The 12,931-nt window shown below is 44.1% G+C and overlaps 1 protein-coding gene across 1 annotated transcript; it reads right to left on the reverse strand.

Annotated features, from left to right (window-relative positions):
* Nucleotides 1-903: 903 nt before the first annotated feature.
* ttc34 (tetratricopeptide repeat domain 34) lies at nucleotides 904-10,493 on the reverse strand. The gene is made up of 8 exons (XM_029724435.1): nucleotides 9,636-10,493; nucleotides 7,171-8,920; nucleotides 6,151-6,373; nucleotides 5,523-5,715; nucleotides 2,926-3,092; nucleotides 2,481-2,754; nucleotides 2,111-2,325; nucleotides 904-1,844 (listed from the first exon to the last, which is right to left on the reverse strand). Exons 1-8 carry the CDS (start codon nucleotides 9,649-9,651, stop codon nucleotides 1,287-1,289), a joined length of 3,396 nt encoding a protein of 1,131 aa, XP_029580295.1. The 5' UTR covers nucleotides 9,652-10,493; the 3' UTR covers nucleotides 904-1,286.
* Nucleotides 10,494-12,931: the final 2,438 nt, after the last annotated feature.

Raw genomic sequence — 12,931 nt, forward strand, 5'->3', positions numbered from 1 at the left:
ACTCATCTACTTGATAATTGCTGCATGGATATCTACTCACATTACTTTCATCTATCTTTGTTCCTGCCCCTCAGAGTCCAAGAGTGACAAATAAGCTTCTCACCCAGGTCTCCTGCCCAGGAGCTAAGCCAAAGCCAACTCTTCAGTTCTCAGGCATGGTTACCAGTCATGCGATCTGTTTATTCTACATCAGGAAAGCCTTTTCCCCACTGTGAACAAAGTGGGCACAGAAGGGAGCCAACAAGTTCCCATGTGATTCCTGATAACCTCTAGAGGTGGAAGGAAACTCCCTTGGTTTCGACTCCCATGAAGAGGACTAGGCCCATTGGTGCAGACCGATGGTTTGTACCCCTTTATAATTGTGTTGGCAATAATGAGCCATATGTTCACATCATCCATATAGGCCTTTCAAAAACACTTAATGCAGTGCCTATGTGCCTAAACCTTATTCACCTCATTTTCTTTCAGACCATTGAATGTGGCAGTAGGAGTTTGTAACATGTTGCAACCGTCTTTTCACCAATACAGACTTAATGTCTGTATTGGCAACCGTCATCTCTTCCCTCTGCTCAATCCTTCTCCAACTAATCTCCTGATTCTGCTTCCTCAACCCTCCTCTCCTCCCTTTCTGCATCCTTTGACTCTCTATGTCCCCTATCCTCCCGGCCGGCTCGGTCCTCCCCTCCTGCTCCGTGGCTTGACGACTCATTGCGAGCTCACAGAACAGGGCTCCGGGCAGCCGAGCGGAAATGGAGGAAAACTAGCCTCCCTGCGGACCTGGCATCTTTTCACTCCCTCCTCTCTACATTTTCTTCCTCTGTTTCTGCTGCTAAAGCCACTTTCTACCACTTTAAATTCCAAGCATCTGCCTCTTCTTTCAAACAACCACCACAAGGCACCATATAGGCCAGGTATCAAGTATATTTAATTGAAGTAAGCACCAGGGAATATCCATTGTTTCCACGCCATTTCCTATTAAATGTCAGGAACGTGATTGCAAAATACTCACATATTACAAATAAATTCTATGACTTTTCCATGTTTACAAAAACACTACCCAAGGGAAATGCTCATTATACTATTAGCCCTCATTCTGAATAAGATATAAATGCAGCTTCCCCTTTGACATTCTAAATATTTTCACGGTAGCAATTAACAGAGGTTTAGTGTACATAAAAACAAATTGTCATAGGGTTACTCTCAGTGAGCTTTACTTGGAAGGGTTTCTTCCAAAGTACAGTACAATGGTATCTCAAGGGACAAAGGCACTACAATGGTACACTAGTCTAGTGTACAATGCAGGGACTGCAGTGCTCCCGCTTGACCCTGGCCCTGAGCCTGCGCAGCTCCATGTGCTCACTGTCCACCAACAGGCCGCTCTCGGTCAACCTCCAGGCCTTACTGAGCTGCTGCTTTCCATAGTGCTGCAGGGCCATACGCAGGAAGCACTCGGCCAGGCGGGACCTTCCCAGCCCGGCCTCCACACATTGCAAAGCCTGGCCCCGGTGGAGCTCCAGGGCCCGGCTGAAGTCGTCCAGGGCGGGCCCCTCGTGGGAGCACAGCACCAGGCTGTGGCCTCGCCGACACAGGTCCTCTGCCCAGACGTGAGGCTCCTCTGGGGCTCTGGAGACTGTAGCGTCGGAGGGGTCACCGTGGCTCTGGATGACCCGGTCCAGATCGGCCACAGCCCGTTCGTGCAGGTCGAGCTGGGCGAGGCAAGCGGCCCGTTGGCGCAGGAACTGCGGTCGAAGCTCTGCCGCGGCTCGCACAGCTACGGTCAGGAGGGCCAGGGCCTGCTCCCAATGTCCACTCGCTGAGACACTGCCTGCTTCCTGGGCTGCTGCCTATGGTAACATAGACATAATTGTGTGAGTACATATTATGATGAGAGTTGACTGTTACGTCTCATAATAATTGTTGATTGTTTTGTCTTGTAGTAAGAGTTGATTGTTTTGTCTTGTAATAAGAGTTGATTGTTTTGTCTTGTAATAAGCGTTGATTGGTTTTTCTTGTAAGAAGAGTTGCTTTGTCTTGCGTGGGGGGAAAAAAGTGATTATAAAACAGTTAGCAATCTGATTGGTCGATAGGTGTTTGTTGTCTTTGTTTTTACTTGTGCCATGCGTTTCCTGTGAATCGGGGGAATGAGGGTCAGCAGGAAGTCCAGAGTAGAGGGTTCCTTTTCGGTCAGCTTGCTCAGCCTGGCGCCCCCTCCGCGGTACTTCTGCTGCCAGGCCTCCACCACGCCCACCCTGGCCTGAGCTGCAGCCTCCCGGGGATCCTGGCCAAACACCTGAGCCAAGTGAGCTCCTGCTGATTTCACCTCACCTGGATCACAGGGGCAGATATTTCAAAACAGCTACATGTACTAACTGTGCACAGCTTAGCACTTACAGTTTACTTTCAGAAGCTACCATTCTTCTGCTGTACTTTTAAGTATCTTCAATCTACAAATGAACCTGTCAGCCAAGTGCCAATCTCACCTTTGGCCAGTAGTATATCTACGTAAAGGAGATGACATCTGGTGTCTCGGCAGTCAGTCCTCATCAGGACTCCTCCAACTAGAAAGGCCTCTCGGAGCTCTTCTTCCTGGCAGGGGACGGCCTTAGCCGCCAGGGTCTCCGACAGATTGGTCCGGCAGTACTGCTGCAGCCAATCATAGACCAGTTTCCTTGCCTTATCTTTGAGCGATAGGATGTCTTTGGTGACGGCGTCCATGCTTATTTGAAGTGCTGCCAGTATATCCTGAGTACATTCCTGGAAAACAAAGACATGTTTATAATCGTCTTGAGATTATCTGTAAATCAGAAGCTGTCAATGTGGATGTAGAGGCCATAAAACAATTGCTTTAATGCTGATGCAAAAAGCAATATTAGCACTGCATGTACAGCAGGATAATAAGTATCCCCCATTTTTGTGTCCTAGTACCTTTTGTTGGTTTAGCATGAGATAGGTGAAGCCTCTTCCACAGAGGGCCTGTACATGGTCAGGGTGCTCTTTCAAGATAGAGCTGAAATCAAAGATGGCCGTCTTGCGTTGGCCCAACAAGACATAGCACCTGGCCCTTTCCATCAATGAGTTTACTGCCTCACATTCTGCAAGTAGTAGACCTTACATTAGTGGTATTGCCTATAATGTCATGAATGTTAGTATATATAAAATATACAGAGTGTACAAAGAATTAGGTACACCTGCTCTTTCCGTGACAGAGACTGAACAGGTGAAAGCTATGATCCCTTATTGATGTCACCTGTTGAATCCACTCAATCAGTCTAGATGAAGGGGAGGAGACATGAACCTCTTGCGCATATCATCCCGTTAGCGGGATCATTTTCCAGCGAAAACTCCTAGCAACATTAGCATAACGAAATTCAATATTTATTTTTTTTCAAATATAGGGCTGTCTCATATCGTTTTATAGATACACCTCTCTTGAATCAACCCTCGTTGTCCGATTTCAAAAAGGTTTTACAGGAAAAGCACAATATTAGATTATGTTAGAGGAGTACATGGTAAAAGTCGCATCATATGAATTTTCCGAGCAAGCACACCCATCACATATAACCAAAAAACAGCTAAATGCAGCACTAACCTTTTACAAACTTCATCAGATGACACACCTAGGACATCATGTTACACACAGCATGCAATCTTTTGTTCAATAAAGGTCATATTTCTATATAAAAACAGCATTTTACATCGGCACCTGACATTGACTAACTATTTTCCCATAAAATGCGTCCCGGGAAACAGTGCTACAATTTTATAAATTACTATTCGAAAACGATTTTTTTTTTTTTATATTGTCAATCTAAGATTTATAGATGAATATCTCTTGAAAACACCCGTCATAACAGATTTTAAATTAACTTTACAGGGTAATCACACTTTGAGATCAAAGGGGATGCGATACCCAGAAAATGAGCTCGAAAGCCTAGCTCGGCGCCATCTTTGAACAATTGCAAATCACATCTGATATTGTATAATATCGCCAATAATCCCTCACCTTTAGTTGTCTTCATCAGAAAGCACTTCCCGATATCCCAGGTCCATGACAAATGTATTTTCGGTCGAAAAAGTCCATGCTTTATGTTCCATTAGCTTCCTGTTGTTAGCGCGTCCTAAGGCTGTAATCAAATGTTGATCCGTGCGCGGCACCTGGCTGACGATAAATGACTGTTTACTGTCAGTTAGGTTCGTTCAAACATGTCAAACGTTGTATAAAATAATCGTCAGGGCCTGTTTCAACAAGAGAGCCAATCAGATTCGAGTGGGACGATTTCATTGTGTTTCAAAAGGTTTCCAAAGGTGGGGGCAGACACGGCCGCCGACGTCACAATGCTGATGGCCCTACTACAGTGACCAATTGCCACATCGTCTCTTTCACTGAGTTTCGACCGCAGAAGCCTCAAAACACTTTGTAAAGACTGGGGACATCTAGTGGAAGCACTGGAAAGTGCTCAATTATCATTTTTTCACGTTGTGATTTATAGGTAAGGCTGTGAAGTCGAGTCCACAATTCAGATTCCCACTTCCTGGTTCAATCGGTCTCGGGGTTTTGACTGCCATACGAGTTCTGTTATACTCACAGACACCATTCAAACAGTTTTAGAAAATTTAGGGTGTTTTCTATCCATATAAAATACGTATATGCATGTCCTATCTTCTGAGTTTGATTAGTAGGCCGTTGAAAATGGGAACGATTTTTTTTCAAAATGCGCTGTGGCGCCCCCTATCCCAGGGTATGCGCAAGAGGTTTTAAAGAAGGATTTTTAAAGCTTGAGACAATTGAGACATGGATTGTGTATGTGTGCCATTCAGAGGGTGAATTATTTAAGTGCCTTTGAATGGGGTATGGTAGTAGGTGCCAGGCACACCGGTTTGAATATGTCAAGAACTGCAATGTTGCAGGGTTTTTCTCGCTCAACAGTTTCCCGTGGTTATCAAGTATGGTCCACCATTACCCAAAGGACATTTAGCCAACTTGACACAACTGTGGGAAGCATTGGAGTCACCATGGGCCAGCATCCCTGTGGGATGCTTTTGACACCTTGTAGAGTCCATGCCCCGACAAATTGAGGCTGTTCTGAGGGCAAAAGGGGGTGCAACTCAATATTAGGAAGGTGCTCCTAATATTTTGTACCCTCAGTGTACATTGTACTATTATGACCTTGTTCGAAACATAACGACGAAGCTACACTACAAAAGAGACCCTTTATCAAGTGTTTATGATTCAGAGATGCATCTACCGCAAACAAAATACAGTATAAACCTAATTTTAATCTGGCAGCATTACTTACTTTGAAACTTTTCTTCAACAATGTGCGAAAATTTGGAAAATCTGAATTTTGTCAAGGGGGAGGTCAGTTTCTATTACAAGAGAATGGAGGATAAATGTCACAAAAGCAGGAATTCCTGATTAATAAGGAAAAATCTAATTCCTAACTATCATGGAGTTTCCTACACAACAAAACATACATCCAAAATGATGACCTATGCTTGACCAAATTACAAGAGCCAATCACCAGAGGCCATGATGGCGATGGACAGATAGGCCACGGCCTCCCTCAGGGCGCACTCGCCTCGCAGGCCCTCCAGGATGCGTTTGGAGGCAGAGTGGCAGTAGCCTTGCAGCAACAGCCGGTCCTTTTTAGACACCACGGCCAGCAGAGGACGCAAGCAGCTCGTATCACCACACTGGATCAGCTTCTTCAGCAGCTGAAAGAAGAACAGACAAAGCATGAGCACAGAGTTGATGGCAGTCATTAGCTTTTTAGTTTATCATGGCAAATTTGCGAAAATTTCTCCACAATTTCAAAATGTGCATACAATTCTGGATAGCTGTAACAGTACTTGTAAAGTGTGAATTTATACACATTTAAAAAGTATAATTTGAACACAATGTTACTTAGGGCCAAGTCAAGTGTATTGCTGATGCATAATAACAAGTGACTTTCAGTATCAAAAGGTATTTTTGTAGTCATATTGTGGTCATAACTTCTCCTGACAAGTGTTCTAAAGACAACTTATACTGTAGGTAATATTTTTTTTTAAATGTTAGGACAATTAGAATGACTGTTTATGTTGGAAACACCAAACAACAGCATAATAGTTTGCCCTTTCACATAAAGCAATGTTTATATAATGATGGACCTGGTTGGCATCATAAAGGAAGCCCCGGTGCAGTTGTAGCAGGGTGAGGCGGGCCAGGATGGGTGCACGTGGGCTAGTGGGCCCAATGGCCAGCAGCAAGCGATACGCTTCCTCCACCCGGCCCAGCTGGTACAGGGCATCAGCCACCAGGATCTGAGGAGCATCAGCACTGGGCTGCAACTCCATCAGCAAAACAGCCAGAGAGTAGACTCCAACTGGGGTCCTGCCAAAGAGAGAGATTCAATCACGGTTCCTTTCAGGGTATCAGCCGATACTGAAATGACATTCATGAATTAAAAAACCCTCACTGAAAGTCATGAAGATCTAATTGAATTCTAATTCCATAAAAATTATACAAATTGATACAAACTCTGACAGACAGGGTTTAAGAATGAAAAACAAATAAAAGATCATTCAGGCACTGTCTAAAGAATAGCCAACTTGTGGGTTATAGCCTAATTCATGATGCAGCTTATTTTATGAGATCTTTCACATTAAAGTACTCCATGTGTGACATGCAGAAACACCAGTGTTAGGGAGTAGTGAACTACATGTAGTTCAACTAGTAATTAAACTACATTTTGCAGTAGCTTGGTGGTAGTTGAAATAAATTCAAAAATTGGTAGTGTTTTCAGTAGTTAATAACTTTTTTGCCATGTAACGGTGTAGCTAACTACTGGAACTACACTACACACAATTTGTTTGGCAAAAATAAGAAAATATGGGGAAAATAGGCAATAAAGGTTTTTGTGATTAATAGACTAAATTACACATTCTGTTAATACCTGACCCTGGAGTGAACTGTTCTTGCAATTTGTAGTCTGACATTTCATATTTAGATTTGATAATTTTTCCCGAAGTAGCTTGGATGTAGAGAACTACTTTTTCAAAGTAGCTTTAGTTCAGTGAACAAAATTTTTATTGTATCTTAACTTCTTCTAGTGTGAAGTAATTGGTCGTTTGGTAAACAATGATAACAGAGTAGCTTCCTCAACACTGAAAAACACATGCGCTAGCTACCCCTCTTTGTAGCCATCTTTTCTCTGCGTAGGCTGTAGCTGTTTGGTCTGCTGGTGCTCTTGGTGTTCCAAGGGACTGAGGCTGGAGCTGTGATCTCCGGTCCACTCCTCCAGCATGACCCTGGCCTGCTCCAACAGCACGGTGAGCAGCAGCCCGCGGCAGTTCCAGGGAACCAGGCAGCGTACGGTCAGCGTGGTGTCCTGGGGCTGCAACCTGCTCGCCGTCACATAGTCCAGGACAGTGAGGTAGTGCAGGCCCCCCATCATGCGCAGGACGCCCCTGCCGCACAGCGCCCGCACACAGCTGGAAGGGTGGGGTGCCTTGTGCTCGATCACTGCTTGAAAGTCCTCCAGGGCCCCCTTGTGGTCATCTGAGAGAAGACGTGAGTAGCCACGCAGCACCTGCACTGTGTTCTGGTAGCTCTGCTGGGTGTGGGAGTTGGTGTTGGTCGCCAGCTGGCTGCAGATGGAGAGGGCCTCTCGGAACTCGCCCCGCAGGAGGAGGCACTCGGCCAGCCGCACCCGCAACTCTCTGCTGCCCCCGTCGGGCTCCAGGTGGCACAGCGCCCAGAGCTGGGCGATCACTGGGTCCAGCAGCTCCACGCCCTCAGAGGAGCGCAGGTCAAGACGGACCAGGACTGTCTCCCTGTACCCCAACAGTCCTCTCTCTGCCTGCTGACGCAGTTGCATGCGGGCTGCCGCTCCCGTCCCCTGGTCCACGAAGAGCCTCTGGAACTGCAGTCGGGCTGTGGCAGGGTGGTCTCCAAAAGCCTCACCAAGGTCCCGGCTTGCCTCCGTGGCTCGCTCCCCTGTGGAGAAATGGGCGGCCGCTCTACTGGTCAAGAGACTGGCTCTTCTTTCTGCTGGCATCTCCTTAACCACCTTGCCTGTACCTAACTTTGGTTGTGATTGTGAATGATCCTGCAAGGCAACAGAATAAACATCTGCGCTCTCTTCGAACTTGCCTAGTGAAAATAAGAAGGCTGCTTGCAGCTCTTGCACATATGTGTCCCCTGGCGAAACAGCCATTAAGAACTCAAGGAATTCAGAGGCAGCTTCTGCTACAATGTCGAAGACCTCACTCGCTCTCTCCCCAGACTTCATTTCAGCATGTTTTTGCAACATCTGCTCAGAGAAGGCCTTCACTATCTTGGGCAGGTGCTGAGCTTGTCTACCCTTGACCAGTCTTACAGTCTCCGATTTATTGTCTTGGAAAGCCTTGAGATAAAGCCTAGGGCCTTTTGGACTGTGGGGGTCTGAGAGCAAGCAGGTGAGGGCTCTAGTTAACTCCAAAACCACACGAGTGGAACCCTCTCGACATGTGTTTTGCTTTCCTTCGAGCAAAGCTGAGCAGCGTACAACAATCTCATCACAGCCCTGACCAGTACGCTGAAGTATAGACTCCATTTTGAAAAGAGAGGCAGACACATTGTTGGGGCTCAGTGTTGATAGGAACACAGCTGCCAGGCCTTTGTTGAGGCCCTCCATGGAGGCCTGGATCTCCCCATGACCATTGAGCCAGGTCTCCAGAGTGGAAATCACCCTAGCCAACCTGGACCTCCCCAGGCCTCGCATGTGACCCATGGTGGATCCAGCATGGCTCTTGAAGGCAGATGTGTACAAAGCAGTGGCCCTCCCCAACTCTCCAGTCTCTAAGAGCTTGTCTCCTTCTTGGCACAGATCCGCCACTCCTATCCCAGCAGGTCCCAGGGCTGTCATGATCACGCCCCCCTGCTCTCCAGTGATTAACACTAGTGTTCATATGATTGTCCACAATTGGGGGAAAAAACATATATTATATTGAATCATAGTTTAAAATTAGAGATGATTTTTTATTAAAATACCACAACAAAATTGACCAGAATAACCAATGTGAACTTGAAATATGAGAAGTCAAACTTAGCATAAGTAGCCTAGCTCTTAGGGCAATAACACAAAGAGCTGTACCACAACTATAGTAACACTATAGTGACTCTAGTTCCGCTAATACAGTAACACAATTGAGCCTGTCAAATTGTCTCCAAAATATTTCAAAGATATATGTTTAAGTTGAAATGAATGATAGAGCACACTCTTAAAGGGGCAATCAGCAGTAAAAAATGTTTTACTTATTAATTAATTATATGTACCCATTCATTATTGAAGAATATAACTTGCCTCATGAGCTTAGCTAGTACAAATGTCATCCCCATCAGAACCCAGAATATAAGCTTGTTTTTTAAACAAAGTAAATGTAAACAAACACTATATAGCTTCAAAACATGGTTAAAACTATAGTTTTGATATCATGCATGGATGGTCAGTCCTGCATCCATAGCTCTGTCTATGAATTTGAGAGTGGTTACATTTCTCCAGCCCCATCCCTCATCTTTTACCAGAAAAATGGTCAGGGATCTTGCTGTTATTGTTACCACTGCTGATTGCTTCTTTAAAGTTGGATAACTGAGAAATATACATTTGTCTTACCTTTACCTTTAATCATTTTGTGAGCTTAACTTGCTGTTTTTTGAATAAGGTACATTTTCCCCAGAGAAAAATGTGTGTCTAGGCAAGCTTGCTCAGTCCCCTATGTTTGTCACAACCCCCACTGCCCTCCTAGGTTTTCAGCCAGTTCACTTTGTTTATTTGTTACTTGTTGCTATCTCTGCAAGCTACTAAAGTTATATACCAAAAAAGGAACTATAGCATTAGCTAGCTATTCTTTATCGTAACTGAGATATGGTGGACCTACATTTCCTCAGTGTGTTAGCTAACCAATCCGTTGGCTATTAAAATTCAATAGGCAAGAGACTCTCAAGAACACAATACACATTGCTGTGCACTGGCCCCATTTTTGTAATTCAATACAGCGCAGACCACTACTGGTATCAAGTAAACTACTGTCACTAGTTTTGAGAAAGTCTAACAAATTTACTTCTAAGCAAAGTGCATGTCCCATACAGGCTAATATTAGGCTAGTTTATAGATTATTTTGTCTGTAATAAACGCGCGAGCCAGTACTACCTATTGTTCGTGGCACCGTGTGTCCGTGGTTACTATGGAAACCAAACGCTCTTACTGCAGCACATTTCCAGCCTAGATGAGGTTGAGGAGCTGCTGTACAAAGATTTAATCCATTGATTTGGACGCCTCCGTCGTCCTTTCAAATGTGTACGGTTTCTCATTTCCGATTGCCCTGTTTTTGATGTTGATAAGGCGTATTTTGCCATTGAGATCTGGAAAGTATTTGCGTGGGCTGCCTGCTTCTCTCTCACTGCTAGCATCTGAGATGATTAGCATCAGTCTGCTCAGCCATGCTTTGTCAGTTGTTCTTCTTTCTGCCCATAAAGTCGTGCGATCGCCTTCTGTTATAACCAACAGACACAGCCAGGGTTGCCAGGTCCAGCATAAATGTCTAAGCCAATGAACACTCAGAACACGCCCACAAGGCTTGAAAATGTTTTTATTTTTTTATTGCAGCAAAAGAGGAGTTGCCACATGTATCCAATAGGTGCCTCCATAATGACAATCTACACTGATTGCAAAAAACATTAAAGGACACCTTAATATTGAGTTATACCCCCCCCCCCCCACAGCCTTTGAACAGCCCCAACTCATCTGGTCATGGACTCTACAAGGTGTCAAAAGTGTTCCATAGGGATGCTTCACCACCTGGCAGTCTGACGGACGAATCTGGGTTTGGCGAATGCCAGGAGAATGCTTCCTGCCCCCAATGCATTGTGCCAACTGTAAAGTTTGGTGGAGGAGGAATAACGGTCTGGGGCTGTTTTTTTCATGGTTCGGGCTAGGCACCTTAGTTCCAGAGAAGGGAAATCTTAATGCTACAGTATAAAATTACATTCTAGACGATTCTGTGCTTCCAACTTTGTGGCAACAGTTTGGAGAAGGCCATTTCCTGTTTCAGCATGACAATGCCCCCACAAAGCGAAGTCCACACAAAAATGGTTTGTCGAGATCGGTGTGGAAGAACTTGACTGGCCTGCACAGAGCCCTGACCTGAAAAACAGCCACAGACCATTATTCCTCCTCCACCAAACTTTACAGTTGGCACTGTGCATTGGGGCAGGTAGTGTTCTCCTAGCATCCGCCAATCCCAGATTTGTCTGTCTGACTGACAGATGGTGAAGTGTAATTCATCACTACAGAGAATGCGTTTCCACTGCTCCAGAGGCCAACACTTTACATGTGGCGCTTATATTTTTGTTCAGTATAGTATGATATGTTACCTTTGATATGGTTACATGAGACAGAAGGTTACCTAAAGGTGTAATGTACAGAAATCGCTCCGCCATTTCCTGGTTGGTTGATAAAATTCGAATAGTTTGCCTAATTTTAGTTTATGTGAAAAAACAAGCTGTAGAGAATCATTCTGTAGAGAATCATTGTACCATCTAAACCGCTATGAAAACCCCAAATATAGTATTTTCAGCTGTTTGAAGCTGGTGTACAAAACTGAAAGTAAAAGACACAGGAAGCATAGAAATAGTGCACATAGAACAGATCTTAGACAGCTTCTTAGATTTGCTTTCAATGTGAATGGCAGATCTATAACTCAACATTTCTATGTGAATTTGGTCAAGTCGCCCAAAAAGTTACATATTGTAGCATTAAAGCAAAAACATATTGTACATTTTGCAAATTCCTAACATATCATACGAATTGTAATTCGTAACATATAAGAAAATGGATGATAGCCATTCTCAAATTAAACTCTCATGGACATGTATGTGTCGGTTGTTTTGCTCTAGGACGCCCACAGGCGTCACAAGACTCGTCTGAAGGTTCCCTAGTGCCAGTTGAAAAAATGAATTGAAGTACAGTACCAGTCAAAAGTTTGGACACACCTACTCATTCTAGGGTTTTTCTTTATTTTTAATATTTTCTACATTGTAGAATAATACATGTGAAGACGTCCAATCGAGAATCTGTGGAAAGAACTGAAAATTGCTGTTCACAAACGCTCTCCATCCAACCTCACTGAGCTCGAGCTGTTTTGCAAGGAGGAATGGGCAAAAATGTCAGTCTCTCGATGTGTAAAACTGATAGAGACATACCCCAAGCGACTTACAACTGTAATCGCGTCAAAAGGTGGTGCTACAAAGTATTAACTTAAGGGGGCTGAATAATTTTGCACGCCCAATTTTTCAGTTTTTTATTTGTTAAAAAAGTTTGAAATATCCAATAAATTTCGTCCCACTTCATGATTGTGTCCCACTTGTTGTTGATTCTTCACAAAAAATTACAGTTTTATATCTTTATGTTTGAAGCCTGAAATGTGTCAAAAGGTCGAAAAGTTCAAGGGGGCCGAATACTTTCGCAAGGCACTGTACATTATAAATATTCACTTACCTTTGATTATCTTCATCAGAAGGCACTCCCAGCTCCACAATAAATGTTCGATAAAGTTCATATTTTTTTCCAAATAATCCATTTTGTTCGCGCGTTAGGTTCACTATCCAAATCCACTATGAGCGTGCTTACTTAGTCCAGACGAAAAGTCAAAAAAGTTATACTACAGTTTGTAGAAACATGTCAAACGATGTATAGAATCAATCTTTAGGTTGTTTTTATCATATACCTTGAATAAAATTCCAACCGGACCTATCCGTTCTCTTTAGGAGTGAATATGAACTCAGCTCACTCCCAAGTCATTGAGCGTGACTTGAGCCCATGCCTTATAATGGGACACCAGTTTACCACAGCTGGTATTCCCTTGAAATTCACCATAGAATCTTCAAACACCGTTCTAAAGACTGCTGACA

This window comes from Salmo trutta, chromosome 30 (assembly GCF_901001165.1).
Source record: "Salmo trutta chromosome 30, fSalTru1.1, whole genome shotgun sequence".
NCBI lineage: Eukaryota > Metazoa > Chordata > Actinopteri > Salmoniformes > Salmonidae > Salmo > Salmo trutta.